The sequence below is a fragment of the Ctenopharyngodon idella genome, chromosome 18 (assembly GCF_019924925.1).
Source record: "Ctenopharyngodon idella isolate HZGC_01 chromosome 18, HZGC01, whole genome shotgun sequence".
NCBI lineage: Eukaryota > Metazoa > Chordata > Actinopteri > Cypriniformes > Xenocyprididae > Ctenopharyngodon > Ctenopharyngodon idella.
This window is the reverse complement of record NC_067237.1, coordinates 33,513,906-33,531,550: the sequence shown is the minus strand read 5'-3', so window position 1 is coordinate 33,531,550 and position 17,645 is coordinate 33,513,906. Positions and strand designations below refer to the sequence as shown.

At 42.1% G+C, this 17,645-nt stretch overlaps 1 protein-coding gene across 1 annotated transcript; it reads left to right on the top strand.

Annotated features, from left to right (window-relative positions):
* Positions 1-9,608: 9,608 nt before the first annotated feature.
* Positions 9,609-14,416, top strand: LOC127500347 (extracellular calcium-sensing receptor-like). Its single transcript, XM_051871456.1, has 6 exons — positions 9,609-9,988; positions 10,339-10,630; positions 10,902-11,729; positions 11,866-12,093; positions 12,249-12,372; positions 12,483-14,416. Exons 1-6 carry the CDS (start codon positions 9,768-9,770, stop codon positions 13,394-13,396), a joined length of 2,607 nt encoding a protein of 868 aa, XP_051727416.1. The 5' UTR covers positions 9,609-9,767; the 3' UTR covers positions 13,397-14,416.
* The last annotated feature ends 3,229 nt before the right edge of the window (positions 14,417-17,645 follow it).

The following is a 17,645-nucleotide window of genomic DNA, read 5'->3' as shown; positions in this document are numbered from 1 at the left end:
AGTGTTTTGATCTGCCTGCATTGACACTATTCTTTTAGAGCTGCTGTGCAGCCTAACAATGTACCAGTTATCAATGTAAAGCTGCTTTGACACAATCTACATTGTAAAAAGCGCTATATAAATAAAGGTGACTTGACTTGACAAACAATTACAACACTTTAACTCTCATTTAGAAAGAGTCTGGAGGACAGTGAGGCTTATATGCACAATCATTTTCTCCCTCACATACAAAGGTACCTAAACCTAAACCTACCCATCACAATACTTTCTGCATTTTTACATCTTCAGAAAAAAAAATCATTCTGTATGATCTATAAGATGATAAATAAGATAACAGCCATTAATTATTACAAACAAAATGTAAAGAAAAGAAAAGATTCAAAACTTTGGGTAATACTTTACAATAACTTTTTATTAGTTAACTACTTTAGTTAACATGAACTAAGAATGAAAATTACTTTAAAGCATTTATTAATCCTAGTTCATATTAATTTTAACATTTACTTATGCAGTATTAAAATCGAAAGTTGCATATGTTAATAGATAATGCACTGTAAACTAAACTATACATTTTATTAACTAACTTGAAAAAAAATTCTAGCATCCTCTGGAAAAACTTCAGAGGGAAATAGGCCTTGTTCCTGACGAAAGCCGCGAGCTGCTGAATAGCCAGGGCGTGCTCTGGCGAGACTACAGCCGTCATATGGACTGAGTCGAAAACTGCACCCAGGAACGTAATTCGTTGGCTGGGGAGCAGTGAGCTCTTGGCAAAATTGACCCTGAGTCCTAGGCACTCCAAGTGGCTGAAGAGCACGGATCTGTGATGGTCTAGCTCGGTTCGCGACTGGGCCAGAATGAGCCAGTCGTCGAGATAATTCAGAACCCGGATTCCCATCTGTCTCAGAGGAGAAAGCGCCACGTTCATGCACTTCGTAAAAGTGCGAGGAGCTAGAGACAGCCCGAAGGGAAGGACTGTATATTGGTAAGCCACGCCCTCGAATGCGAATCTCAAGAATCGCCTGTGATGGGGGGCTATGTGGATGTGAAAGTAAGCATCTTTCAGATCCAGCGAGAAGAACCAATCCTCGGGGCAAATCTGCGCTAGGATCTGTTTCAGCGTTAACATCTTGAACTTCCGTCTCATGAGGGAGAGGTTCAGGAGTCTGAGATCTAAGATGGGTCTGAGACCGCCATCTTTCTTGGGGACAAGAAAATAACGGCCGTAGAATCCCGATTCGCTCTCTACGGGGGGAACTATTTCTATGGCTCCCTTCCCTAACAGAGTCATCACTTCGGTGCGGAGGACATGGGTGTCGTCCGGTTTTACTGAAGTGGGAAGCACCCTGCTGAAGCGCGGGGGCCTTCGGGCAAATTGCAATGAGTAGCCTTGATTTATTATCCCCAACACCCATTGTGACACTCCGGGGATGGCCTGCCAGGCCTCGGCCCGCGTGACAAGGGGTTGAATGACATCAGATGATAGACCGCCGGGAGGGGGCCTGTGCACTGATGAGTGTGGAAGAGGAAGTTTGCTCTTTTTTTGAAAGTGTAAATTTTTTATAGTGTTCGCCATAACAACGGTGTTTTGCATGGGCGCAACAGCAGTGGACCCAGGTTGCAGAACACACACTTTGTCCCCAACACCCAGAACTGAACGGCGTGGCAGGGGAACTAGACGAGCGAGCTTTTGGGGTCGTCCGGCCGCAGCGGGACTTTGCCCCTTCCTCTTCTTTCCTGTGAGATCAGGAAGACTTCGGAGGCGTCGGGTCCAGCACAATCCTTGGCCGGGGGCCCTGGCGTCTCGGGAAGGAAGAGCGCTTGGCAGGACATGGTCGCTGGCGCTGCTCCTTAGGGGGCGCTGCCTGGGAGGTAGAGGGAGCAGGTTTGCTCTGATGCTGAGTCTGCGCAGTCCTGGGGTGACTCGAGGCAGAGCTGGAGCGCTTGGGCAGGAAGTGTCGCATGGCCTGGGACGACTTCTGTGCTGCAGTGAAGCGTTCCATGAAACCTTCTACGGCTGGCCCGAAGAGACCGGCTGGAGAGACTGGGGCATCAAGAAAGGCCGTTTTGTCCATCTCCTTGATCTCCGTTAAGTTGAGCAAGAGGTGGCGCTCTAGCACGACCAGGCTGGCCATGGAACGTCCAATGGCCTGGGCTGTGGCTTTCGTGGCACGTAGGGCCAGGGGCGGCAAATGCTCATAGCCCTTCTCCTGAGAGCCATCGACTGAAGTGAGAGCTGCAGAAGAGGAAGTGCGTAAGCGGGCCGAGTAGGGAGCGCGCCACGACTTGGTCAGCTCATCTTGAACTTCAGGGAAAAACGGCGCAGAGTCCAGTCCACTCGTCCAGTCTGCAGTGACATGGAGTCATCAAGCGGCTCGTCCTCTGATCCGCCAAAAGAGATGAGGTCGCTCGCTTCAGCCGAGGGACGCTGCTCAGAGTGGGAGAACAGGACGGGTGACGGCTCTCTCGTGGGAGAGGGTGAGGCACACGGGGGCTGAGCCGGCGTGAGCTCACACAACTCCGGGTGCTGAGCCCCTCTGCCCCGCTGTCTCTTCCTGGCGGGTTCGCGGGAAGAAGACGGGAGGGCGCAAGGGGCAGGACCGCCTTCATTAAAGAAGGCGATCCGAGAGCGCAGAGAGGGAGACTCCTTGCCCAGGCAGCCGACGCACTCACCGTGCCCGTCGTTGTCATGCAGAGAGGCTCTGCACGTGCCACAACTGTGGCGCGGCATTTAAAGCAACGCCGCCACTGTGAAAACGGCGATTGAGGGGCTCTTTTAGAGCAGTGAGAACCGCTGGAATATGCTCTTTTAAAAAGTGGCGTTAAACCGCGGAAATTTGCTATTTTTAGCAATGCCGGATGGCGGCAGGAGACGCGCTGAGAAGGTGGCCGGATGCGGGAAGCGGGCGGCTCGAGAGCGGCGCTCGAGGCGGCAGTCTGCGAGGGCGCCGGCACTGCTCAGCTGGTCCGCTGCGGTGCCTCTTCAACGGCGAGAGAGCTCGTTCCAGGCGGCAAAGGCTTTCAGCTCCGAAGATCAGCGAAGAGAAGTGATGTCGTCGCTGAAGGAGAGAGATCTGAAATCCTATGGCGAAATGCCCGCTTATATAGCCATGCGCCCTGCCCATTTTGGCGGGCTTTGGCGCGCCGCATCGCTATAGGCTCGCGCAGCTCCGCCGCGCCGTCATTGGCTCAAAAATTTGTCTAGTTTGAACCAATGGCCGTGCAGTTACACTGCGCTATTGAAAAAGGCTTCAGCAGCGAGGAAAAGGAAACCTTTCCCCCATACGCTGTACGAGTGAAGTATCAAAAGGGAACTGTTATTTTACAGAGTTTTCCTAGATTATTATGATCAAACACCTTCAATAAAGTGACAGCACTAAAAGTTCAACACATAATCACTGTTATTTTACATATTACAATAAAAAAACCTTCAATAAAGATTCTAAATGAACAGTTTTATTTTGGAAGAGAAAATACAAAGACTGTACAAATACTGTATAAAACAGAAAATGTAATAATTCAGTTTTTGAATAAATACACTGCAAACTTTAAGTTGAGTAAACAGGCAAAAGGTCCAAATACATCAGTCCAAATCAGGCTACCAATGCAAAGGGATAATCCAACAGACGTAAATCAGAAAATCAGGCAGAAAGCAATGGAAACGCTTTGGTAAGGAAGATGAACTGGCAATACTTCGCAATGTGCAAAAACACATGCTGTGTTTGAAATCGCTTCCTATACCTTCATTCACTATTCCCTACATTGCTCTACTAATATAGTCCACTTGAAGGAGTGAATGAAACGAGTGAGTGAATTCGGACACTGAGTGCACCGGAAGGGCTGCCAATTTCGCATCGTTTGTGTTTGTTGTTTAATAATCATTTGAAATAGCAAAACTGGCAACTCCAGTAGTAGAATATTTATGTTAAACCCATGTACAAACCTTTAATTAAACGATTTAATGATCAATTAAAAAGGAAATTATACCTGTATGATATACTGGACCAGCGCGGTTTGGAAAATGAATGGATGATTGATTCAGCTGCGGGTATTCTCTAGCCGTTGAGTGTTCATTAGTTGTACACTCGTTATTGCAGTGCATTGTGGGATTGAATGAGTGCACTCAACATCGTCCACTATGGTTTCGGACACCACTACAAATGGCTGTCCCCTCAAATAGTTCCCTATTTAAGGGTATGGGGGCGATTTCGAACACAGCCATAGTCTCTTCCTAAATACTGTTTAAACAGGAAATGCATGTAGAAGTAGAGAGAGCGGTACACAGAGGGCTCCCTCTGCTGGCGTGGCATTACAGAACCCCCTCCTCTAGGAGCGCCTCCTGGCACTCGACGCGGACGTCTCCGTGGTTATGGTCTGGCACAATAAAAATCCTCGATGAGAGAAGGGTCCAGGATATCGCGGGCGGCTACCCACAATCTCTCCTCAGGTCTCTAGCCCTCCCAGTCCACCAAGTATTGGAGCTGACCCCCTCTCCGTCTTGAGTCCATTTACTCATACACCTTATAAGCTGGAGTTCCATCAACGTCCAGTGGTGGTGGCGGCTCTCGAGCCTCAGCGCCGGGGTCAGCCACCGGGTGGACCGGTTTGAGGAGGGAAACATGAAAAGATGGAGAGATATGATAGTTAGCAGGAAGCTCTAATTGGTATGTGACCTCATTTATTCTTTTTTGGAATTTTGAAAGGACCAACATACCTTGGACTGAGCTTCCTGCTGGGTAGCTGCAGCTTGAGGTCCCTTGTAGAAAGCCAGACCCGTTGTCCTGGTTGGTAGGTAGGATGTGAGTGAGTTCCTGTTCTCTCACTGCTCTCTGAAGGCAGACGTGTGCGCTGTCCCACCCACACCCGTTCCACTGCAAGGACCGATGAGGGTTCGCCAGACCACGGGAACAAAGGAGGTTGATACTCAAGGACGCACTGGAAGGGGGTCAGTTGAGGAATGAGTTAGTGAATTTTGTGAGTATTCTGCCCATGGAAGGAATTCAGACCAGCGGTGTTGTTCTCGGCTACAGTATGATCGAAGATATCTGCCAATTTCTTGGTTTAATCGTTCGACTTGTCCATTTGACTGAGGTTGGTATCCTGACGTGAGGCTGATGTTAATGTCCAGATATTTACAGAAAGCTCTCCAAACTTGGGACATGAACTGAGTTCCTCTATCGCTGACAATATCATCAGGTATACCATAAATTCGAAAGACATGATGAAATAGTGCTTGAGCAGTCTCCATGGCTGTGGGGAAACCCTTTAGAGGGACTAAACGACAGTGGTGGATCGGTTACAAAGTCAATGGAAAGATGGGACCAAGGACGTTGTGGGATAGGTAGTGGTTGAAGGAGACCTGAAGGTAACTCTTTGGGGGTCTTAGATTGGGCACAGACTTGGCAGGCTTTGAAGTAAGTAGTGACATCCTTGGTCATTGAGGGCCACCAGAATGAGTTTTGCAGTAAGTGAAGAGTGACCTGGATGGCCAGAGCTGACCGAAGTGTGGACCCATTGCGTTACTCTGTGATGTAGATTTTGTGGAACATACTGTTTGTCAGTAGGGCAGTTGTCAGGTGCGGGCTCTTGTAGTTGTTCCCTTTGTATCTCCTCCATTATGTCCCAGCGATGACAATAGAAGGTGGAAGAATGCATTCTGGTGTGAGGCTTTCAGTGGGAAGATCGTACAGCCTAGATAGGGCATCTGCCTTGCTATTCTTACTGCCTGGTCGATATGTCACTGTAAAATGGAACCGGGTGAAAAACAGGGACCAGCAAGCCTGGCGTGGGTTGATTCGTTTGGCACTCTTGATGGATTCTAGATTCTTGTGGTCAGTTATGACTTGAAAGGGGTGGACTGCTCCTTCGAGCCAGTGTCTTCACTCCTCGATGGCTGCTTTCATGGACAAAAGTTCTTTATTCCCCACATCATAATTATTTTCTTCTGCAGTTAACTTTCTTGAGAAGAATGCACATGGATATAGTTTACCGGGTTGGCCGTGATGTTGGGAGAGTACAGCTCCAATTCCACAGTCAGAAGCGTCAGGATGTTTTAAGATGGGGGCTGTTGTAAACCTTTCCTTCAAAGTATTGTATGCCTGGCTGGCCTCTTCAGTCCATTTAAACTTCGAAGGCTTCTCTTTCAAGAGGGATGTCAGAGGAGAAGCAATCATACTGTAATTTCTAATGAAGCATCTATAAAAGTTGGCAAACCCCAGAAACCTTTGAAGCTCTTTCACGGTGGATGGTTGTGGCCATTCTGTGAGTGCTTTGACTTTGGATTCATCCATTTTCACTCCTTAGTGACTGATGTGGTAACCCAGGAATGAAGTCTGTCTGACGTGAAATTCACACTTCTCTGCCTTGACGTATAGTTGGTTTGCGAGTAGACGAGTGAGGACTGTCTTAACATGGCTGATATGTTCATCTTCAGATTTTGAATAAATCAAATCATTGTCAATGTAAGCTATTATATACTGGTTCAGAAGGTCCTGGAAGATCTCATTAATGAATGACTGGAAAACAGCGGGAGAGTTGGCAAGCACATACAGTATAACTTGGTACTCATAGTGCCCAGTAGCGGTGAGGAAGGCAGTTTTCCATTCATTGCCCTACTTGATTCTGATCAAGTTATAAGCATTCTGTAGGTCACGTTTGGTGTAGATGGTGGCCTCACAGAGCTGTTCCAGGGCTAAGGGAACCAATGGAAGGGGGTAGCAGAATTTCACTGTGATGTTGTTAAGTCCCCTATAATCAGTACAAATCCTTAATCCTCTATCTTTCTTTTCATCGTAGAAGAACGCTGCTGCAGCTGGAGATGTGGAGGGTTGGATGAACCCTGAGCTTAGCGCTTCTTCGATATATTCTTCCGTGTCTTGGGTTTCCTTTCTGGACAGTGGGTAGACTTTACTTTTAGGGGGCATGGCATTGGGGAGTAAATCAATTGCACAGTCCCAAGGGCGATGTGGTGGTAATGTGGCTTTGATTGTACTAAAAACTTCTGCCAGATCGTTATAACAGTTGGGGATAATAACAGTCTTGTTAGTTTCTGGGCTTTCGATGCTAGTTGTAAAACATGGTTGGGGACTTGGGAAAAACAATGATTTTCACAAAAATTGGACCAATTGGTCAGCTCACCATGATGCCAGGAAATAATGGGGTCATGAATGGATAGCCATGGAAATCCGAGGATCATTTCATGCTTAGGGCAGTCAGTGACATACAGGGAGATCAATTCTTGATGTAACAAACTGACTTGGAGTGTTAATGGCTTGGTCTGATTGATAATCCCCTCTCCAATTGTGTTATCATCAACGGCTTTGATCTTGATAGGTGGCTTGCATGGTTGAGTGGGAATGTCATACTTCTTGATAAGATCCTTATGTATCAGATTCAAAGCTGCCCCGGAATCGATCATTAATGAAATAGATGCATCTTCAGTCTTTAGATTAATGGGGAGCTTTAATGATTTGTTACTTAGTAGTGAGAAATGTTCAATATTTACCTGAGAAGTTGTCTGGGCTTTATGTGGACACCCTGGACTGTGATGGCCAGCTTCACCGCAATAAAAGCACAGACGGAGTTGTTGTCTTCTCATTCTTTCTTCCTCAGATAGTCTAGATAGACCTAGTTGCATGGGTTCGTCACTTGGCTTGGTGGTTGATGACATCATGGGTTGCGAGATGGCAGGCGGAAAGTGTTGAGATTCCCTCACGCTTCTACGTCTTGTCTCATCAGATTATCAATTCTTATAGTGAGAGTCACAAAGTCAGAAAATTATACATTTTCTCCTTTACAAGCCAGCTCTGTTTGCAGATCAGGGTTGAGGCTTCGTTGAAAAACGCTTTTCAGTGAAATATCATTCCATCCACTTTGAGCAGCGAGCGTTCTGAACATGATGGCATAATCAGCAGCAGTACAGTTACCCTGTGACATTTGTAGAATTTGTTGATATATCCTTGCCCCCAGGGGGATATTCAAACACTTTTTTGCAGTTGTTGGATGTAATAATCAAAAGATGTTCTAAATCGTACATCCATTTCCCAAACTGCCACAGCCCAGTCTAGAGCTTTGCCAGACAATAACGTCATCATGAAAGCGCATTTCTTTTCTTCTGACACAAACTTGTCTTCCTGGTTATCAAAGTAAATTCTTACTTGATGAATAAAGCCTCTACACTGCTCTGCACATCCATCAACTATGGTCTAGGCCACGGGTCAAACAGAAAATGCGCGTTAATAAAATTAGTGCTGTTAAAATGAATTTGTGTTAACGCATTAATTTTGACAGCCTTAGTGAATATATAAACACTACAGAGCATTCATTAGACACTACATCAAAAAAAGAATCATCAAAAGAAGAAAAAAATAACACAGTACCCAGAGCTGTCACAACTTTAAAAATCCAAAGATGAAGAAGAGTAGAAAGGTTCTAGTACATTTAATAATAAAACAAACACAGACAATCCACACAGACTAACTGAGGGTATAAAACACAAACAACAACTGACCATGAACAGAGGAACCAAAGGAACTTAAGTAGTGGTACAAACAAGGTTAATAAGGAGACACAGCTGAACTAATAGAACTAATCATATCAGTAACCATGACAACTCATAAGTGGCAGGAAACTAGACAAACAAAACACTGAAAATAAACTAAAAGTCACTAAAAATGACACTAAACAGAACTGTGACGAGAGCATGCAGTCACAGAAAAAAAGGTAAGTTGTATACAGTAAATATTTTGCAATTGCATAAAAAAGGATTGTAATCACAACTAAGCAGTGCTTGAAGTGGGCCGGTTTGCATAACTGGGACTTCTATATTTTAATCTGTAGCTTACCCTCACTTGTTATTGCGTACTTTCACTTCTCACATGTTGCCAGTACTCTGACTGCCCACACCAAAACATAAATTAGGCTAGTAATTAATTGTATACATTGCGTTCAGAGCTTTTATAAGCTGTATGAACTGAATGGACCAATTATCTGTGCTTTTTTAGCAAAAGATAAATGCATGCCTGACATCTAGAGGACATTCTGAGAAAAATCACTGTCAAGTAGAAGACATGGACAAATTTATATAATATGCTATAGCAATAAAACCGATTGTTTCTCAGTTGTTTCTAAATAACCTGAGAAGTAATTCACTGAAAAAAAAGTCCATTATTTCTTGCTGGTTTTTCTCTCCCAGTTTAAGGATTGATTTAACAAATAAACACTTCAGTACTATTCTGGCACCAAAGCAAACACCAAAGAAAATACCATAGATAATTCCGAACCTTTTGGCCATTCCTAGATTTTGGTTGTCCAATGTAGGTGGAAGGTCATTTTGTGTTACTGTTTCTAAACCTTAGAACTCACTACACCTTACTCTCCATAACATTTCTTCTCTGTCTACTTTTATGACCCTGCTAAAAATATATCTGTTTGAAATATATGTTTAATAATGTGGCTTCATGTGGCCTCATGTGTTTTCAGTGTGTGTTCAAATGTATTTGGCATGCACTATAAAAAACGACCTTGAGCTATAGGAAGACACTATATAAATAAAACTTCTTCTTTAAAGTTGTAATTTCTTTGTAATCTTGTTTAGGTTTCTTAACCTTTTCTTAACCTTGTTTAGAAAAAGAAATCATGATGAGATCAGATGGTGACGTCCTGATTTCCAAGGATGGCACCACCCGCTCTTTTAAAGTAACACCCCTCCAACCTTCAACCACAACCTTCATCATAAATTAGTTAGCTGAGTGAGTAAGAAAGGACAAGAGATGTGCATCACATTGTATATTTTTCTATTCCTGTCATTTAACTGTATATCTGCAGCTTCAATCCTTAGATCAGGTACCTGTCAGCTCCAAGGACGCTTCAAATTGAATGGAATGTACCAGGATGGAGATGTTATACTTGGAGGCCTGTTTATGGTTCATGTTTTCACAGTGTTCCCAGATCTGAGCTTCAAAACAAAACCAGAACCACCACACTGTGAAAAGTGAGTCTGGAGCCAGACATATTGCTTAACTATAAAAAAGGAGAGAAACATATTTAAAAATAAATAAATAAATAACCTAATTAATTAATAATAATAAAATGAATGTTCTTCTTGAGCCTCTTTTATCATATTTAATTTGCTCAAATTGTGTTGACAGCAGTAATAGCAAGCCTTGACAAACAAAAAAAAAAAAAATGTATGTCTGTATTGAAACTACTGTGTATTTGACAAGTCCGCAAGTGATGCTTTAACTCAGAAGTATTTGAAATGTGTTAATGGTTTTATTAATTTGTATTTTAATTATCTTTTAGTATCACTAAATGTACACATTTAACATTTGTCTTTCCTAGATTTGATATGGAAAGCTTCCAGCAGGCTCAGGCCATGGCTTTTGCAATAAATGAGATAAATAAGAATCCCAGTCTGCTGCCTAACATCACTCTTGGTTACCATCTTTATGACAACTGTGTGAGGCTAGGAATGGCATTCTGGGCTGCCATATCCCTGGCTAGTGGGACAGATGAGTCCTTCTCAAACCTAAACTGCACTGGCCATCCTCCGGTGATTGGGATTGTCGGGGATCCTAGTTCAACTCCTTCCATTGCGATTTCCAGTGTTCTGGGACTGTTTCGAGTACCTATAGTAAGATGGGATGAAAAAAGTAAAAATACACTGTGTGAAAATGCACTTTTAAGTTAAATTTGGTGTCCTTTTCTGCCACACACACACACACACACACACACAGACACACTATATATATATATATATATATATATATTCCGGAACTTCTCATCTGTTTGTGTATAAAAAAAGGACATTTATTTTTTTTTTTTTTTTTTTTTTTTTTTTTGCTTGTTTGTTTGTCACACTATTTTTCTGGCTCATCTCTTCTTTCTCCATCTCCACTAATTAGGTTAGTTACTATGCCACCTGCTCCTGTTTAAGTGACAGGAAAAAGTACCCCTCTTTCTTCAGAACTATCCCCAGTGATGCCTTCCAGGTGCGGGCTATGGTTCAGAACTTGAGGTATTTTGGATGGACCTGGGTTGGTCTTGTCTACAGTGATGATGACTATGGCATCTACGCTGCTCAGTCCTTCCAGCAGGAAATGCAGCTGTTTGGATATTGTTTTGCTTTTTCTGAAATCCTGCCCCATGATAACAACCACAGAGATATTCAGCGAATAATGGGAGTAATTCAGGCTTCTACAGCTAGAGTGGTTGTTGTTTTTTCTACATCATCCTTTCTGTTGCCTTTGATGGATGAGGTGGTGTTGCAGAACATGACAGGCAGGCAGTGGATTGCAAGTGAAGCTTGGGCCACCGCACCTGTATACCACACTCCACGTTTCCTGCCCTTTCTTAGGGGCACACTGGGCATTGCCGTTAGGCGTGGAGAAATTCAGGGGCTTCATGACTTTCTGCTACATCTTTGTCCCAGCAATGATCCAAGAAATAATATTTTGAGGATATTCTGGGAGAACATGTTTGGGTGCAGTTTTGAAACGGGGGATAAACAGACAGATGGAGAGCAAGTGAAAAAGGTGTGTACAGGACAGGAGGATCTGAGCACCACAAACACACCATACACTGATGTTTCAGGTTTGAGGGCAGCGTATAATGTCTATAAGGCAGTTTATGCCCTGGCACATGCGCTTCATGACTTGATGCAGTGTGAAGAGGGTAGAGGACCATTCAGTGGGAACAGCTGTGCTGACATAATCAACCTGAAACCCTGGCAGGTAAGACCCACAGGAATAGTACAGATTCTCTCCAGGCATATAGACTAGCTATATGTGGAAAAGCAAAATAAATGCTCTACGTTAATTCAAATTTCAGATAAATATATAACACCTGTCCTGTCTACAAAATGTACAGCTAGTTCACTATCTACAGAAAGTGAACTTCACAACAGGTTTTGGGGATCATGTGTCATTTGATAAGAATGGAGATGCTCTGGCCATCTATGATGTGTTAAACTGGCAGCCGAGCTCTGATGGGTCAATAAGTATCTACACAGTCGGTGTAGTAAATGAAGGGGTGGCAACGGGGACGGAGCTCACACTGGATGAAGAAGCAATTTACTGGAACTTTGAGACAAAAAAGGTAAGTAACACTGCATGTTAATGTCATCATTTTTGTATATATGTAGTCTTAAAAATATTCAATGCTGTGATAAGACAAAATAAATGAATACAAAAGCCACGCTTATCATTATGTAAAAGAGACAACAAACACATGAAAGATAATGTCTCTTTCAGCCCCCACGGTCTGTGTGTAGTGAGAGCTGCCCCCCAGGAACCAGACGAGCCACAAGGAAGGGCCTTCCTGTCTGCTGTTTTGACTGCCTGTCATGTGGAGATGGAGAAATTTCTAATATAACAGGTGTTAATTCTATTGAAGAGTGCACTATTGGTAAACAGTACTTGACTATAATATGAAAATGTCCCAATTTCCTCTTAAATTCTTGTCTTTTCTCTTTTTCTTAATCGCAGATCCTATTGAGTGCACAGTGTGTCCAGATGAGTTCTGGTCCAATAAAGATAAAGATCAGTGTGTCCCTAAAGATGTAGAGTTTCTATCCTATGAGGATCCTCTGGGAATCTCTCTGACCACTGCTTCCCTGCTTGGCACCTGCTTCTGCGCTGTTGTGATGGTCATCTTTGTTCGTCACCATAACACTCCAATAGTACGCGCCAACAATTCAGAGCTCAGCTTCCTACTTCTGGTGTCACTCAAACTGTGTTTCCTATGTGTACTACTTTTCATTGGTCAGCCGCAGCTGTGGACGTGTCAGTTAAGACATGCTGTGTTTGGCATAAGCTTTGTCCTGTGCATCTCCAGCATCCTTGTCAAGACTATGGTGGTAATAGCTGTGTTCAAGTCATCTCGGCCAGAGGGCAAAGGAGCAATGAAATGGTTTGGAGCAGTTCAACAAAGATTCACAGTTCTGGTCCTAACAGCCCTCCAGGTTGTGATATGTGCAGTCTGGCTATCAACTGCCTCTCCAACACCCCATAAAAACAACCAGTATATCCGCTCTAAAATAGTATATGAATGTGCTATTGGCTCAGTGGCTGGTTTTTCTATGCTGCTGGGATACATTGGACTGTTGGCAGCAGTAAGTTTCCTTTTAGCCTTTCTGGTGAGAAATCTTCCAGATAATTTTAATGAAGCAAAGTTCATCACTTTCAGTATGTTGATCTTCTGTGCTGTGTGGATTGCGTTTGTTCCAGCATATGTGAGCTCACCAGGGAAATATGCAGTGGCTGTGGAGATATTTGCCATTTTAGCTTCCAGTTTTGGATTACTGGTGGCCATATTCGCCCCAAAGTGCTACATCATCCTTTTACATCCAGAGAGAAACACTAGACATGCCATAATGGGAAGAGAAACACAAAAAAAATAGTTTTACATGCTGCCTGCATATCTTTGGTATTATCATATCATATTCTATGCTTGTAGATATAGGTTATTATGAGTGTTCCTAATGCATGTAATTGAAAGACTTCCAGTACATGCAGGTGGCTCATACAATGCCTGTTTTGCGTATTTTATTGACACGTAATATAATGACTAAAGTTGTTGATTTACTCGAGAAAAAAAAATAAAGTAACAGTAAAGGGGGAAAAAATACACATTTATGCTTCTTCTAGTTTAATTGCCTGGGTATTAATGATGAAGTGGCCCATATTTTGTAATGATGAAATGGCCCAGTTGTTACATATTTTTAATCTGCACTATTAACACTAAATTGTAAAGATGTATTTTATCAGATCTGGATATGGATAATGGATCTTTCAAAAATGGCACGGAAGATCAGCATCTCTCTGGTGACATATGCAGGACTTCGGGCCATTTCTGGCGAAACAATGACATTTCTTCCAAATGACTACATGCTCACATTTGATCCATCCAATCAATAACGGATGGATAAAACCAAGTCCCCATCTCACAGTGTCCCCAAACACACCTTCAATAAATCCAAGCAGCACATTGAAAATAAATATACTGAAAAATAAATAGAAAAATATATAAAAGCACACACACAAAGCAATAAATACAAAAATAAAATACAAAAATATATAAAAGCATACAAAATTATATCAAATTAAATTTAAATTAAACTAAAATGTTAATTCATACCTGGGACTGTTTTGAGTACCTATAGTAAGATGGGATGATAAAAATTAGATGGGATGGTAAAAATTCATATTCATGTTAATTCATTTTTTCATGTTAATTCACTTCCATTGATTTAAGGATTGAACATTAAGGATATTAATGTTAATTATAAGGATAACATTTTCCCCAAAAAAATTTAAATGCCGCAAAACTTGGAGCAGCTTTAAAGGGTAAATAAAGCACACAGTTTCTGCCAATCTCATGTCAATCTTAAGTACCTATAGAGTACTATTGCATCCTTCATATCTCCGAAAAGTCTTTAGTTTTATCATATTAATAAAAGATAGACACTGTACCGACTCTTTCTCTCCTGGAGGTGTGCTGTGAACAGAGTCACGCGTAGCGATCGTCTGCAAGCTGCGACATCATTATAAATAAAAAGGGAACAAAAATTTTTGTGTTGTTTACATTATATGCACTTGCACTCTGATTGCCAACAAAACACAGACATTTGATGCAGTTTTACTCACCGCCTGCAATCTGCAAATCCAGCGTCGAACTGGGACTTGTTTACAAAACATTTGTCACCCAAATTCCAGGAACAAACAAACATGTGTGCACAATTCTGTTGCTGCCCTGGAAAAACAAACTGCATCCACTGTTCTCTTAACGCTGGGTTCTTTGGGAAGCTGAAAAAGGTTTTCTTTCCCTCACAACCAAAAACACACTTTTTTGGTGAAAAACAATCTCGCTCTGGGTGATGTGTGCGCAAGCTTATCAGGGAGAAGTGCCCATACAAGGAATTCCGCCCTTTATGACATGATACAGGGCCATACTCGAAAAAAAAACTTTCCGAATCTGAGTGTATTTGGCACAGAAATACTCATAGTCATACATCCAACTCACGTTGTGAAACTTTGGCCATGTTTAGCATGAGAATCCAACTCTTTAAAGGATTAGTTCACTTTCAAATGAAAATTAGTCCAAGCTTTATTCACACTCAAGCCATCCTAGGTGTATATGACTTTCTTCTTTCTGATGAACATAACCTGAGAAATATTAATAAATATCCTGACGCATCCGAGCTTTATAATGGCAGTGATAGGGATCAATGCAACCTGGTCTCATTAGAAAAACTTACCTATGGGAACGTTTTCGCGAGTGTCAAAATACGTACCAATACGTACATATCAGTGCAGTTTCAATGTGAAATGTCCACTGAGTTGCACTAAAAGCATGTTCATTTTTTTTTTTTTTTTTTTTTTTTTGCCAGAACAGATAAACGTGAATATGGTACATTTTTACAACGTTGGTTTTTATACGAATCACCACAGTTCTGATTTGAAATTTGTCCGGTGAGTGGTGCTAAAAGTGTAATGCTCCATTACGTTTTAAAATAACTTACCACCAACTAGGCTGGGCGATACAGCTAAAAAAATTATCACGATATAATGTTTCATATTGTTCGGTATCAATAATTATTGAAAAAAAATGTAATAACCTTTTTTCAAAAAAAGACCAGTAGAAAAAAAAAGGTTGAATTTTACCAATGCGTTTTTATTAAGGTAAACAACAAATAATTTTAAAACAAAACAAAAGAAATAAAATGTAAACAAATCTTTCTTATATGAAAATTAAATAAATAAGCGTTAAAGAAACTTAGAGCTGCACAATTCTGGATAAATTTATTTAAATTGTTTTGTCAAACTAAGATCACGATTCTGAATGACAACTAAACGAAATAACATGTAATTTAAGAGGTTCTGAAAAAATATTAATTGTTGCAGTCTATTTAAAAAAAAAAAAATTTTATTAATTTTAAAAAACCTGTTTGGATGTATGATTAAATGACTCACTCGTTTCATTAATGGATGAATCAGTATTTTTGAAAGAATCTCTTGAATGAAGATTCAATGTCAAATGCATTTTTTAACACTCACTTGTCGCCACCTGGTGGTGAAAAAATATAATCGATAAATGCGTCGTTTTCAGCACCAAGTTTCTTTCAGAAGCTGATTTGCTCAATTTTGATCGATAACATAGACATTAGTATTTATATCTGAACTATAAACTTTTATCTCAGTACTTCTGTGATAATTTGAATATTTGTAACACAGAAATGAAGATACTGTGTACGTGGTTGAAAACACTGTGAAGCTGTTTATACCGACATGACAACTGCCGGTTTCACACCGCACGCATCAGCAGAGCGAAAGCAGCGCATATTTTTTTCGGCGCCCATATGTTAACAGATGAGAGCATTCACACCGCACGCAGAGGCTGCGCGGCAGTAAAGCAGGAGCAGAACAGAAGCAGCAGTGTCGCGAAACTGCGTTTCGGCGCTGGGTCTATTTTTGCTGCACTGCTCAATTAAAGTGAAAGTACACCTTTGATGGACAAAATAAATATGATTTCACACAAAAGTGCTCAAAATGCACAGAATAAGCATATCTAGTGTGTTTTAACAAGAATTGGATGTCAGGAAAGAAAATTAATATTAAAAAATATTTATAGAAGATGTACTAATTTAAACTTGTTTTTAATTATTCAGGTTAAAGTTAAAGTATGGTGTATTATAGAAAACTAAAGTAAACTGGCAAGAAAATATGATACATAAACATTTTTATGAATAAAACGTGAATATATGAATAAATACATGAATATATTAATCTGATATGAATAAAACGTGTGAAATGCCCATTTTGCATCACATGAACTACCTGAACGCACTTAAGGGGCGCCTAGAGAACAAGTCGACCACTTATCATCTGAAGGGACTGTTCAGCAGGCGGCCCCGAGGCATGGCAGGGGGACGCAATGTCTCGTTCCATGTTCTCAGGGAACCTTGATTACATGCGTAACCTGAGATGTTCCCTTTTGAAAGGGAACTCGCATTGCATCCTAGAACGCTAATGGGGAACGAAATACCCACGCTGCCATGCTGAGGGGAGTGCATGCCAAAGAATGGCTGACAAAAAACAGATGGAAAATTTCAACAAAAATGTCAAAATCACTCCTCCCACGGGTCTAGTAGGCTGTCAGTGACAGCATTCCCTACGGCCAACGGCCAAGCTACAAGCCTCAAAGAGGCCCCTAGAAGCATCCAGAAGCCTACCAAGGCTGCTCAAGGGCTTAGAACCAACAACTTCAAACAGAAGGGGTTCCTTTAAGGGAATGTGGCCAGGGAGCCAAAAAGAGCCCCGGCCAGTCACTTCTCAGGAGAGAATAGTCTACCTCTAATGCCACCAGGGAGGCCGACCTGGTCCTAACTCAGTGACCTAGACTGACCAACAACCTGTCTGTGACCCAACAGAGTCTCTAAAGCACTTGCCTCCTCTGCCAGATCCATTTGCGAACCCCATGTTCTGAGCCGTCGCTCTGCCTCGGCAGCAACGGGACCCGAACCATGAGGAACGCGAGCCGAAGCGCAGTTGAGTGTTACTGTGAGATGATGGTTCTGCTGTAATCTTTTTTTGGAACTAAAACAAATCAGTCAATATTGCACTCTAATAAATGCTGGGTTAAAAACAACC